General features: G+C 37.0%; 2 protein-coding genes across 4 annotated transcripts in view; one reads left to right on the plus strand and one right to left on the minus strand.

The window, feature by feature from the left end:
* Positions 1 to 14,887, plus strand: part of LOC308200322 (uncharacterized protein) — a 78,182-nt gene that overhangs the window by 61,294 nt on the left and 2,001 nt on the right. For all 3 annotated transcript variants that reach the window (XR_013955478.1, XR_013955479.1, XM_080605908.1), the window contains 2 exons: positions 10,700 to 10,807; positions 12,668 to 12,736. Coding sequence is in view for 1 of the 3 variants with exons in the window: in XM_080605908.1 (XP_080462034.1) it covers positions 10,700 to 10,721 (22 nt within the window). In the remaining 2 variants the exon portion in view is untranslated. The remainder of the gene's footprint in view (positions 1 to 10,699; positions 10,808 to 12,667; positions 12,737 to 14,887) is intronic.
* LOC308200491 (uncharacterized protein) overlaps positions 1,700 to 14,887 on the minus strand; it is a gene marked incomplete at its 5' end in the record, with an annotated part of 108,923 nt that continues 95,735 nt past the window's right edge. The window contains one exon of the mRNA XM_080606355.1: positions 1,700 to 1,771. The remainder of the gene's footprint in view (positions 1,772 to 14,887) is intronic.

The following is a 14,887-nucleotide window of genomic DNA, read 5'->3' on the forward strand; positions in this document are numbered from 1 at the left end:
ACCCCTTTCCGTAAAAAAAAAAAAACTGTTTTCACAGTTGAAGTAGTTTGCAGAAATTTGTTTATATAAACAGAAATGTCATTTTTTGTAGGAGAAAATGTACAAGAAACACCTACACTGGTTATTTATTTTTTAATGATATCTGTTTCAATAAGAAATATATTTAATCATTTTAATTACTCTAATTTGACTTTTATACTGTATTAGTGATTATACCTTTTTAACACTGTTATATAATACAATGACAAAGGGCATTCAAAATAGACTGTTTCAGTGGCTTTAAGTGACAATGTTTTGTAGCTTTTGGTTTAATGTTAATATTAATGTTTCAGTTCATTTTTCTACCTTGCAATACTTTATTTTCGATTCCAGAATAACTATTGAGTTGGAAATTCTGATTTCTGATCAGGAGGAAATCCTTTGCAAATCTGAAGAATTTGGAATTTATATGTTTTTATATCCTTTCTCTGTGTCTCAGTTTCCCCTTTTGTAAAAAGGAAAAAAATGGTCCTTCCATTGTGAAATACTTTGAGATTGACTTACAAAAAATTATTTATGTAAAATTGTTTTGTTTTGCTTATCGTGTTCTTATTCTATTTCATCAAGTCCTCTATGGACCAGATTCTCAAAAGCATGATGCTACCCAAAAGCTGACTCACCCATTTCTAACCTTCCTCCTCTCTAAAAAGTCTTTCCATCATGCCACCTCATCACAGCAGCTCCTACCCACTGCCTGCTGTGATTTTTCCCATTTCCTCCCCTAAGGCAGGATGCGGGCAGCAGCCCAGTGAAGACCCTGAGATTTCTGGTGCTGCCATAGCTGAGCCATGGGGCTGCTGCACTGGGCGACCGGAGCGGTCTGGTGCAGGCAGTTTCAGCCCATCCCCAGCTCTGGCCTCTCTGCCTCAAGCTGGTGTTCACTGCAGCCATGGCAAGCGAGTAGCAAAAGTTGTCTACAAGCTTGCAGGTCTGATTCCCTCTTTAGGAGAAAGACCAGAAAAAAAAGGAAGTCTTGAATATCACGATCGCTTGTTTTTTAATGTTTCAGTCACTAACTTGCCATGTTAGGTTCTAAAACTAGACCATGACCCTGCAGTGGCCACATCATTATTACCACACCCAAGATAATGGAGATATCACCCAGATCTCAGCTGGGTCCTGTCCTGTCATCCAAGCAACAGCTGTCCTGAATTAAACTCATAACCAGTCACTCTTGTAAGGCAGAATATTGTTCAGAATAGGAAATGTGTAAGGAAAATATTGCTGTATAGATCCATTTTTGAAAAGTTAGTATTTCTGTATGAAAAGAGTTTAATACACTTTAATAACACCAACCAAATATGTTGGAATATATTTGGATACAGTTATTAGCACTCAGGTAGACTAATGTAACTGTCTAGGAGATACTCTTCAAAATGAGCCTGGCAATACAGAGCATTTGCTTTCTATACTCTTTTGCATTCTGCCATCACATATCTATGCTGCAATTTGCAATGTATAATATTCACATTATTGCCTTAACTACCATGTGCTTTATGAGTGGCATGTGACAGGGACTTTGAGGGAAGAGGAGAGGGAAGGGTTTCCAGCTGCTCATGTATCATGCTTGCACCCACCTGACAGCTTCTCCAGACAGGGTTGTACGTCCCCTCATCAGTTGGAGTGAGAGGCAGGGCATGCAGCTGGCTTTGCTGTTTCCCAAATGCTATTGCAGAGTGCACCATGGGGCAGATCAGGATCATGGGGTGTTTTGAAACAAAATGGCTCTTGGCTGTGCAAAATAGAAGTAGCCGTTAGTAACAAAAGTGTGGGTATTGTGCAGCACACATAAACTCATTTACTTAAGCAAAACCATGCAGATGCACCTGAGGTTACCTATTGAACTCTCTGAAATACATAGCAGAAACTAACTGTGCAGTATGCTGATCTAATTGTGCATACACAAGGGAAAATGCTTTGCTACATTCTTAAATAAGCTCTGTAGATAAATTGGATGCTATCAAATTAATAAGTTTATACAATCAGAAAGCACAGGAGATATTGGCTATCCTTTTACTCCAGAAGATAGTTTTGTACAGCAATAAGCAGAAGACCCAACTATACAGTGCCAAGCGTATCTCACAGGTAACATCCAGAACCCTGGGAAAACAGGATGTATGAGAGGCATTTAAGAATACTATAAGGTTGCCGTTAAAGATAGAGAAATAGCAAAATTGCTGTTCAAGTCTTATTTAAATTCTACTCCCCACTGTTTTCCATTATGTTTGAAAACCTGGAAACAGTTCAGCAGCCTGTCAAAAAAAAAAAAATTACTTTTCTGTAAGTGGGAGAGCTGACAAAATTACAGCAGCTGGGTATCTATTCCTCTGCACTTCACTGTGCAGAGCTACAGTGGATCTTCCTGCAGAAAGCTAATCAAGGTGGAAGAGAAAAATTGGTTTCATTAACAGTCTCTATCACTGAAGAGTCAAATAATTTTTCACTCTTAAGTTGCTTTCAATTACAGAGATATTACTAGAAGTAGTTCTGTGACAGAGAGTTTTAACGGTGTTTTTTCTTTTTTAGCACTTTGCTTATTGTGCTCTCCTGTTGCACCCATTGGTGGGTGCAGATTAACACCTGCTACTGTTTTTACAGAAAATGATGAATGGTGCCATTACTGGCACAGCTTTATGTGAGCAAAATTATGCTTGTGCATTTTAACTTTTGTAGTTACAGTAATTACCACAATTACTTTCAAATTATAGTTTGCATGGACCCTGCACCAAAGCTGAAAAACTGCGAGCAACCATCTACCCACGGTTCTTGGAGAGGACTGTAGGCAAAATGTAAACTGCGGGCTTGCTCCATGCCTTCCTTGAGTCAAGAGAAAGCTATAAGGCACCCGACTTGTTTTGCCCTCAGCTAGCCATTTTCATAACACTCCTCTCTAAGACATGTATAAGGAACTCACATTTCAATTTATAGCTATATTTGATTCAAATATGAAGTGTGTAGTTCCAAAGCTTGAGTCAAATCACAAGTGCTTATCTGGATTTTTGCAATCTGACCCATGTGACTGAACTAATGGGCAAAGTTGTACTTTGGAGTTAACTGCACACATCAGTTGTACCAGCCATTATAGTTCATCTACCAGCCATTATAGTTCATCTCACCTGGTGTTGACTGTTGAATGTCTGAGCAATCTAAGCTGCTCATCATGGTTTCCTTGGCAGTTACTGGGGATCACTCCACCAAAGACAAACGAGTGGTATTGATAACAGTTGCCCTCCAGTAGTGTTGACTATAGAGGGAGCTAAGAAAACTGGCTTGGACCAGAAGCCCAGCTTTTACTTAGACATCTAGCTGAGCTGAAGGAAAACTGCCAACACCACGTAGTCAGATACTGCCCTTCATCCAGTTAAGCAGCTGTCACACAGTTGCATTTTCTTATAGGTAAAAGATGTTAAAACAAGGATGTTTCTGAATGCAAATCTTCTTTTGTTTTGTTTTGTTTTGTTTGTCAGGCTGAGTTTCCTACAGTGAGATGTACAGAAATCATAGCCCGTACTTTCTGAAAGGTGATAATTGAAAATGTAGTTGTTAAGAGATCTAATAATCTTTTAGATTGTTAAACCTATAGCTAATAAAAACATTAATGACCTATTTATCTGTTTGTTTGTTTCCTGGAGCTAACCATGAAACTAGTCATCCTTTCCTTGTTTTGTGGTGAGACCAGAAAAAGTATCTTTGTGGTTTAATCTGATATAAAATTTTCTCTAAAATACTTTGCATAAAAATTGTTCTTACAGAGAAATGTATTTTCAAAAAACAAAACAAAACACTATTCCTATATCATGTTTCTTGGAATTAATCATCTCCATTCATACAAACTGACCATTATATCTTTCTGTTGACAGCACTGTGTTTTCTTTTCTTTTTCTTTTTTTCCTAGTACATTTGTAGCATGTGGATCAAAGGTTTATGGATTCTTGTCTTTTCTTGAACCCAGAAGCAAAGTAGCAACACAGCCAAGTTTTGAAAGTTTGTAAATCATTAAGAAACAAAGCAGACAAAACATATAGTGTTCCCAAGAGACATGAAAGCATCTGTGTTGTGATCTACATACACAAATCTGTTGGGACTAAAGTTAGTTGTTCAGTAGGACTTGGAATGCATTATGATTCAGATCTTCTGTTGTAACTTTAAGGAATCAGTCTATATATTTTGTCTCAAATCCCTCAAATTCTATGTTTGTAATGGAGTTGAACCTGTCCACTACTCTGGATTGAACTTCAGATTTCAGGACACTCTGATCTCCATCCAGATTTCAAGTACATGTCTCATAATACATGTTCTCCTTGAAAGCAAACACTGTAGAGGTTTCCTAGGCTTTGGTTTCTTTACAAACCTGGTAAGAAAAGCTATCCCTATTGAAGTTAGTGGGGCTTTGTCACTACCTTCAGGATTTCATCCCTGTTTCTTACTGTTGTTTTCTTGCTGTGGATCCCTGGTGATAGTTTATCAGAGGTCTCCTTTTCTGCTTGCTTCACCTGACAATGTTTAGCCTTACTCCACACAGTCAGCAAGTTCAGTATCAGGCAGGAAAATGGCATGTGCTAGCACATACAGGTATTACTGTCGTTCACCTTTCTTTTCATAAACAGTTTTACTCAGTGCTAATGCTTTATTAGGGCTATCGTGAGGTTCCAAGCCAAATGCCTTATATAAGTTATACATCTGTGTTGTTACCTTCATCAGTTTGTTTGACAGGACTTATTTTTCCATAAAGTCTTCTTGACTGGCACCAATTATACTGTCATCCTTTAATTTTCTACTAATTGAATACCTTATCAGCTTTTCCATTACTTCGCTTGGGACTGTTGCCAGACTAACTGACCTATAATTACTGTGATCATTCTGCTTCCTCTTTTGGCAATGTTGCATACTTCTACTGTTCTCTGGCAACCTTTGGATTTATAGTGCATGAGCTCTCTGATTTAAAACATAATCATCTCTAATAAAACGATTTTAACAGTGACTTTCCTGAAATATGCAATGCAATATCCTACAAACTTATCTTTTTTCTTCAAATACTAAACAATAGTGTTTGTCTGCATGCATCTGTATACCATATATGTTGTTTCTGTCTTATCTGTAATATTAATAACAATGTTGATTTAAGCAATCCAGTAACATGTTCATACCATTTTAAGGAATTGTAGGTAAGTGGATATAGTTCTCAAACACATTCTTATTTTTCTTAGCAATGAATATTTCCTTAGCTTTCTTTATGATATTTCTGTGTTTTTTTCTATTTTTTTCTCATTTAAACAGACCACTGTCTGATTTGATATATTTTCATATATACAAGCAAGAGAAAGTTAGAGGTTTTCTGTTATGCAGCAAAGTTGTGTTATGTTTTAGTGTTTTCTGTCAAAAAAAAAAAGGAAAAAAGAGAGAGAGACATAATCACAAACACTGTTCAGATGTAATCAAATGATCAGAAAAGATGCCTTGATTGAGTTTAGTCCTTTCAGTGCTGAATGGTGTTATTTTACAGCCCAGCGCATTTATTGTATTATGTCCCAGTAAAGATCAAGATATCCTCAGCTCAGGCTCCTCTTTGTTTCCTTTTCCACTGTCCTTTTTTTTTTTTTTCCTTTGTTTAAACATGAGTTATTTAGAAATTCTACTTATTCTCCTAAACTCATTCACTCTTCCTTCAAATGACGAGTATACTTATGTCACTGCACCAATCCATACCAGCAGAGCAGTTTGAAGTTTACCAGTGACATTTTGACAGCTGAAGCCTGTATTTTCAATTTACTGGGTTCTGTATCTCTCCTGTTTACTGTTGCTTCGCAAGAGAATGATATTTTATAAACACCTAGTAATTTTGTTAAAATAAGGAGCTGGACTTTTAACAAGAGAGCACTTTTTTTAAGGTTTGGCATTCAGATATAAAACAGATGTTTATTGTACTTTTTAAGTGTCCAGAAGATCTTGTCAAAAGTGTCTGGCATGTACAGTTATTTTTATGTTATATAGAAGTGTATATTATTCTTTGTTTTCATGTATTAACTCACGTATATTATTTCATAAATGAATTTTGTTTTCTTATTATGGAATAATACTTTTGGTAATTGCCTACAGCTCTGCATATAAATGTGCTCTACAAAGGTGTTTGGATTAAAGATGTCTGGCTGCAGCTTTATTAAACAAACTGTTCATTAATCTCAAGTATTATCTAGCATGCCAAAGACTTTCCCTTTGTAGACATTATGGGTTTATCTATGGAATCTCTTCTCCAGTCACTTGGGCTTTCTTACCTCTAGTATGCCAAACCCATTTCAGTTGTTTCCCCATACAGAACACAGGGTGTAATAATGCAACTTCAGCCAAGAACTGAAGTCTTGATATGCAGCTTTGCATTGCCAAATCACATTAGCAGTCTGGATGGGACTATAGTCCTCCCATTGTGGAATGCAGATCTCACTTTTAAAGTTGCATCAAAGAAAAACAAAATAAGATCAGCTTGTTAATGGTATTTTTTCTTGAGACATCAGTCCTTTCCAGGTATTATTCTTAAAAGAGAACCTTCTTTGTTAAGAAAGTAATGCTCCAGGAATAGCAGCCATTCCGACTAAAATATTCACACTAGATTCTGCAGAGTCCACCAGTTCCTGAGCTCTTGGCTAAGTTCTTACCCCTGAATAAGGAAAGACAAAAACAGGAAGGCTTAGTTCTTAAAACCTCTCAGACAACAGAGTTTAGGGCCAGGCTAACCATGTTGCGTGCCAGTCTCAGCCTTAATCAGTCTCTGCCATTGTTTGTGCTAATTTAAATCTAGGGCAAGACTGTTGACTTCAGTAATGTTGACTTCAATAATTACAAGGAAAGAAAAATCTGAATTTTGACCTATTTTTCTTTATGACACCATTTCCATTCTCTTTCATCTTATTTCTTTTGTCTTAGTCTAGGCCCTCTCCTTTTCCATCAGCCAGTTAGTCACCTCTGCAGTTTCTTTCCTCTCTTTTTCAGTTTTTGTTTTCCTCTGATCTTTTCCTCATTCTTCTACTGAAAATACAGTTTTAGCAAATAACGGTAAAAAGGTATTTTTCCTGGACTAAGAATGAATTTATACAAGAGGGACTTAATACTACTCTCTGTGTAGTCTGATTCCCAAAAAAAATAAAAATAAAATGAAAGCTAATTATGCAGTGGTTAATTGAGCAAAAGGGACAACTATAAATAAGCCTAAATTTAGAGTTACAACTATTAAGTCAAAGCCTGCTGAAGACCATGAGAGTATTTTCACCAGCTTCAAAAGGATCTGAAGCACACCCAATCTTACCTTGCTATTTAGCACAACTTTAGGTTAGGACTGCAGTAACAACCTAGGGAAACTGCCTTGAAGGTTAAACTGGCCTTTAGTTTCAAAGGGAATGCTTGACAAATTTTGCCAGACTCTCGGGTTTTAATTAAAGCACTGGAAATTTTCAAAGTGACAACTACTTTAAGACTTCTTTTACTTCTTTTTCTTCTTGGGTGGATCAAGTAAAGTAACCGAAAAAAGAACATCTTTGCTTGGTGTTTTTTTCTTTCATTCAGATGCCCATCCAAACTCCATTTACTGAGAGGAAAAAATATTCCTTTGACCTTCTTGATATCTTGTGCAGAAACAAAGTTATTGGGGATTTATCCATGTTTGTGTGTTATTGCACCAAGAATGTCTGCTATCTTTAACCAAACCAAACCAACCAACCAAAAAAAAAAACATTACCAGTCATATTTCTTCCTGTGATGACCTTGTGTATCAGAAATATATTCAGGAGAGTACCATTAACTGAATGCAAGATCAGTCTGTAATTGCAGTACTTAAAACTTATTTATTGAAAAATTGGTCACTCAGATCCTCTATAGAAATTTCAGGCCTAAACATGTTCCACTTTTGACTCATTTGTTGTGCCATGTGTATGATGGTTTCCTGCTTGCACAAAACACCTATTTTATTTTTTTAATTTATTTTACTTTGGGCTTTGTTATCCAGAGCAGTAGCCGTTTTTTCAGTGTTCCAAAGGGAATGGACATTGTGAAAAAACATATAGTCTTGAAAGCAATGTCATGTGGTGCTACTGCCAAAGCACAACGTGTGCCTGAGGATCCAGAAGTTACCAAATGACACAAATCACACTGGCCGTGCTTTCTCTAGCATAAACAGATCTCCCGTCCGAAGTTATGTCTGTGCACATTATGTATGTGTACATGCTATTCTTTAAAAAAGCTGTGGTATGGTAGGCCTCCTAGGGAGCCATGGGGAGTTTTGGCTTCCCGCTCCTTCCTCCTTTAGCAGTCTGCGTGAGATGGTGGCACACAACTTTGAACTTTGTTGTAAGATGTGTATATGAATCTTGTATATAGAAATGTATGTAAATATTGTAAGATTTCTATGCAATAAAAAGTACTGGTGTATATATACATATATTTATGTATATTTTAATCTTTTTTTTCTATCATAGGTCTGATTTTTCAATCATTTTCACTGTTTAGATTTCCTTTATCCCATGGGCAGATTCACTATTTTCCTGAACCAGGAAGGCAAAAGCAAAATTGAGAATAAATTGTTTTCTCATCTGAGTTTACAGCGTCTGGTAATATGTAGGTTTCTTCTCCAGATAAACTGTACAAAAAATTAGCACTATGCCAAAATCCCTAGAGCGCCTGTTAAATACTTAAAAAAAGACTTGTTTTCACAAAGGACTATCACCCCTAATTGTCAAATCCATTCCAAACAAAACTAGGAGAAGATGAGTGGGTAATATTTTCAATCAGCAGTCAGGCCTTTAAAAACTTAACTGTGGGCAGTTAGAGCTAATGCTGCATTTTTGTCTTATCAGTCACCATTTCATGGATTTCATTATTTTCCTGGGTTTCTTTCTTTCAATACTTTAAATGTAATTTTTGACATGTGGGGAAGATGTATGTGACAGGACAGTGTTTGGAAAGAGAACTGCTGAGCTGATTTCCTCACGGTGTGGCCTGGTATGTGGAAGTGCAGGCCGCCCTGTCAGCTCGGGCTGGGAGGCGGGAGCTGGGCTGCTGCGGCCTACCTGCGAGGAAGGCCTAGGCCTGGGACCCCAGGTTACTTGGGTGCTTATGGAGTAACATCTGTTGAGAAAGAACTGAGTTTCTCCTCCATTTCTCACTGTCCTACAAGGATAACATCTAGTGGACTCTGTCTTGGCTCTTTTTTTACTTTGTTTTGTAATCCCTTTGAGGGCTGTTCTCCACCCTCTTTTCTTTCTCCAGTACTGTGTTGCTTAGAGGTATTGTCTTCCTCCAAGGTCTTTATGCTTTTAGCTAGAATTAATGACATTTGAGTCAGACAGCAAAAAGAAAACTGGATCTTTCCAGTTTGGGGACCAACTTTGTTGGCTTTGTAGAAGGACCAGCTCTGGAAATGGTTGAAATAAAGGGAAGTTGAACACTCATCTCTGCCCATATATATTAAAGGCTTTATTTTCAAAGAGGTCTCTGTTTTTGGAGAAAAGAAAAGCCGCAGGATACACTTATGAGGGAAATAATTTCTAAAGCCATGCCAGATACTCAACTCTTTCCTCTGGCCCGGCACTGAGAAGCAATCCTTAAGCTGCCTGCAGAGGACATCTGGTGATCCTGTGGTATAGGGGAGTCATCATGTTGCTTAGCCACTTTAGGACATCTGCTCTTTTTAGCTTTTGGAGAGTGATGGGACACAGCCAGAATTTGCAGTATTTTGAAATAGATCTGCCAGCAGAATAGTCCCTGAGGAGTTTTATCCCTGCTGGTGTAATTTCAGGTTCGTTCTCTCTTTGCTGTTTCCACATCAACCAGAAGAGACTCGGTACATCTCCAGAACAGAAATCAGAGAGGTATTTTAAAGCAGCTTTTGCCACATCTGTGGACTCTTCCCAAAAAGTAGGTTTCCAGACAGGAGAGATCTGTTCTGAACACTGAATATAAGTTTTTCCTGGAAATATCTTAGCCACTAATAAAGACAAGAAGTGCATAGCTTTGTAGAGTCAGCATGAATCAGGAGTTAGGGATCATATTAAGTTGTTGAGAGTACAAGGCAATCAGTACAGCTCTGAACTTCCCTGAACATGTCCTTGATGTGACACCCTAAGTGCCTGCTGCAGTGGTGATGTTTCTGTATGCCAGGAATGTTGAGGCTCAAACAGTCAACACCACCTACCATTTCATCCTCCCCTTGTACCACCTCCCACTCCACTATACTTGGATTCAAAACGTGAAAGAAAAAATGGTAGAGTAAATCATTCAGACATCTATCCCGATGGTAAGAGCAACTCTTAAGAGGTAAATCTGCTTAAAACATATGGGTCAATCATGGATCAGTAACCGTCTTCCACTCTCTGCTGCCTATTTTTTTGGTAAAAAGATGGCCCAACCTGCATCAAGTAAATAAGACTTAAAAAAAAAAAAAAAAGATTAAAAAAAATAAGATAAACTAATATGATATGAACTCAAAGAGGATGGTATATAAATTTCCATCTTCTCCCATGCTACTCTCTGTAGCTGAATGCATCATTACGTAGCTTGTTGTATCAGATTTCCAACACTTTATTCCATTTTTATAAAACAAGTTTCCTAAATGCTTAAAATGTTGTGTGTTTATCTGTATTGATCCTCTGAAAATTCTGACATTTTTGATTTCTAGATTTCTAGGTAAACACACATGAATATACACAGTAATTTCTGTATGGACAAGATGGACTGGGACCTGTGGAATTAATTTTATCATCCTTCTTAGCAGAAAGCTGAGCTGGTATGTACTAAATTATTTTTATTCTTCTTTAAATATGCACTTCTTTCATATTTCTAGGTAGAAAGCTACAGGAAAACTAAACTTATAGTCTAGAATGCCAACAATGAAGACCTAGGAAAATCTTTAGGAACATTGTGTTTAATGTATAAACTATCATGAATGGTACAGAAATTTTTAATCCTGTCCTGAACAGATACAAATTATGTGTTTGGTGTTTGATTTTTTTGTTTGTTTGTTTTTAAGTCATTATGCAAATGAGTGAATTATTCCAGTTAGGTATCAAGATGTTCTTGGCTCTCGTATGTTTGGATTAGTGAAAGTAAGACATTAAAACTGGAAGGAGTATCAGTGTTTATGTAAATATGAATTCTTCAAGCATCTTGAGCAGTGAGAGCTAAACTGACTTGTGAAATAAGCAGGTATAAACTCTATTGCCTTCAAAAAAGATTTGCATGGTTTATGCTGTCACTGATTCCAGTGCAGTCAGTTAATTGAATAGATCTTATCTTCTGAAATCATCTTTGAGATTTAAGCCTCTTCTGCAGGTTTTCTAGAGACAGATATGTTTCTAGAAACATGAACTTCAGAATTTTAATCACTTTTTAAGACTACTGGCACCAGTGATATGCATAATTCACAAGTTTCACATTGCAGGCATGTTAAGGCAAATGAACTATTGCAAACGTAGCAACTTACTGCGTATGTATAAATCCAGAAATAAATATTGTTCACAGTTCACTGCTCAATGCAAAATGACTTTTTTTTCTCTTGAAATACAGAGGCAGCATTTTATGACTTCTATGGTCACCAATAGGTATGAGAGTGAATAGGTGGATTTCAGTATTTTGGTCATGGTCGAGAATGACTATACATTTTACTTTCCACATGTATTATATACTAAAATGCATACATATAAATTAACAGCAATTAGAATTTTAATTAGAAAAGTATCTTGTAATTAATATTTTCCTCTGCTTTCCTTCTTCAGAATCTGAAAGTCCTTTTCTGAATTTATTCAGAAATACAGTAGAGGTTTTTAAAGTAGTTCATTTGCAAATCTCCACCACAAAAGAGAAGTAGTAACCTCTAAGATACCCAAACACCCTCGGGGAAAATGGCAATGCCAATGCCAGGAAATTTTTCTTTAGGGTGCCCTTAACTTTATTAAAAATCTCTTTGTGTCTTCATGAAGGGAGCTAAGATGCTGATTATTATTCTTTGTCTGCTCCTCAGTTTTTCATTCCCATTTATCTTCCACATAGCATTAGCCAATACACGAAGCAAAGCACCCTTCTAGTACTCTCCATATGCTTGACACATCATGAAAAGCCACCCATGCTTCTGAGAGTTGCTCCTGGCTTCTGTAGCAGTTCAGGGCAGGGAATGGAACAAAAGGGTTTGAATTAGGCAAATTAAGAATGATCTCTAAGATAAACAAGTATTATTCAGTAACCTTATTTAAATTCCAGGAAGTCTGAAGTCCATACCTCTTGCTTTGTATTGCCCAAAGCCTGCTCTTTGTCTGCTGTCAAATTTTCAATGTATGACTGGAGGTGACTGACTTTTCTGTTCATTACCAGGCATAACTATTTTCTCACTCTTCAGTAATGCCTTCACATGCCTCAGTTAAGCTTTGTGACTTTTGGCATGAATTCTACCAGATCTGAGAAGGAGGAGAAGGATGTAGCCCATTTTCTCTAAGAAAACTCAAGTCACTCTTTGTGCCCCACTCTATTGTCCCTGTCTAAAGTGATTGGAAAACTTTACCTCTTGCACCTGATTTTCTGTAGCTTCAGTGATACTTTAATAGACTAATTCTGATCTTTTTATTTTCATCTTTTTACATGTACTGTCTTTCAGTTTAACAAAGGAAAAAGAAGGGGAATAAAAACAAACTACCTTCAGTCTTTCTGCTGGGACTGAAGATGGGTAAGCTTTGAATTTCATATAGCAGTGGCATGGGAAGGGTGCAGGGAGCATGGAGATTTCATATCATTCTGCAGTTATTTGCTTTAGTGGAGCTCACTTTCTACAAAGCTCAGTGAGTGGAGTAGGGGAACAGTTGTTTACCCTTTGTTCTTTACATTCATAATAGAAAAAGATGCAATTTAGAGCTCTGTCAAACATAGGCGATCCATCTCATGCAAGGTCTTGAAGTATGGCATTGTTCCAATTTGGAACAAAGCTCCAAAATTTCCAAATGTTCACTGAAGGAAATTGTTAGAGGAAAAAGAAAAAAATCACCCTGGGTTATCCAAATCATTTTAATTTGTCAAAAGTGAAGTGTTTTATTTTGGCTTTGATTACTTTATATTTTTGATATGATGTATCTAACCTTATACAAAATTAAATACCTCCTTCAAAAGCTATTTTTTTAAACCCAACCTTTAAGTCCAACAATACCAAAAAGGACCATCTGCTAGGGATACCACTTTGAAAGTAGGTACCAAATTTTTCACAGATGCATACAGAGATTGTCGAGCAGTGCATTTCAGCCATTTATTCATTTGTAATAGCTTGTTTAGATTTGTTTGCAACCATTTATTCAACCATGTTGAATAAGTCAGTCATCACAGTAATGCCAAGATGCAAGGGAGTCCACCTAGCATACACTGAACTCTCTCCTCTAATTTCATCTAAGTATGGGCCCAGAGGCCCCTAGGGGAGCCCATGGAGATGTGTGAGATATCATGGCATAGGCTGAGCATCTGCCTCTGGCTAATTGCAGTAACCTGTTGCACAGGTCACAACCCTTTTTAGCTGGAGGATGAACTGTCCTGGCAGACAACATTAACAAATGTCCCTTTTAATTTAAGTAAAGATGGACTGCATTTTGGGTTTCCATAACCTTGAAAGATACTTCTGTGAATTACCCTTGATCTGGAACTAACAGGACCAATGTCAGCAGGTGTGCCCAGACCATACAGATGGATTTAATGTATCCTAGAATAGCAATTGGACATAATGAAATATTTAAGGGCTGCATTATCTTTTTATTATTATTATTATTTCCTATACCTGGACATATATGAAAGCAACCTGGGAGTGTAACTGGGAATAGATGTTTTGAAATGATTGAAGCTAACATTGAGAAAAGGACTGTCCTGCCATGTCTCCTTTCATCAGCTGCCAACGTGTTGATCCTGTGGGGCTTGTTTGTTTTTGTTTGTTTAGTAATCAAGTGGTGGCCTTTTTAGTCATTCTTTAATCATCAGGGCATAACATGTTCACATGTGGCCATGACGCATAACTCCATCACAATTCCTTCCTACTGACTATAAAAGGCCTGACCACAGCAGCACCTAGGAGGGCACATTCACTCCTCGTTTCATGCTGCACTCACAGCTTGATCACTGCAGTTTAGTCACTGGTATACAATTATGCATGGGCTCGAATCACCATATTTCTCAGAATAATTTGTTGGTAGAGAGTAGACCTCTAAAACACACAACATTAGTTTAGAGAAGTGATCAATTTCTGCCATTTGTTTATGTCCTTATTGAGTATTAATGCAGTGAAACCCTGGTCACAAAGAGCTATCGTTAACTAGTGCACATTTATTTGCTTAAGGAGTCTGATAATCAATCATCAGATTTCTCCACTTGTTTCATGGCATTGTATTTCATCACTTGTTAGGGTATGAAACATTATCATTCTTTACATAAGTTTGTTAACGGAATATTTATTTGAAGAGATTTCAATATAAATAAAGATTTTCTACATATATTTCTTTAAAAAGATTTATTTTTATTCCAACTATTTGCTTTCCTGTGAAAACTCCAGAAGTGTAAATGGCATGAAAATGGAATTATCCATCAAAAAGAAGGGGTGATCTCTCCAAGTCAGGTTTGGGTGGGGTACAGCAAAGGGCTTGATGTGTTTGGGGGATTTTACTCTCTGTCCTTCTTCCCCCACTACTGTAGATCATTTATCCTTTCAGAAAGCAAAGGAGGGCTGGTATAAATTAGGAATGGTAATGTAAAAGCTTATACCCACTGCATAAAAGTCTTTCAAATTAATACAAGCATTAAATTGCCAAAGTTTTTTCCATATACTGCAAATATTAAACATGACATGCCC

Source organism: Anser brachyrhynchus (genome assembly GCF_964034855.1).
Source record: "Anser brachyrhynchus genome assembly, chromosome: 10".
NCBI classification, from domain to species: Eukaryota; Metazoa; Chordata; class Aves; order Anseriformes; family Anatidae; genus Anser; species Anser brachyrhynchus.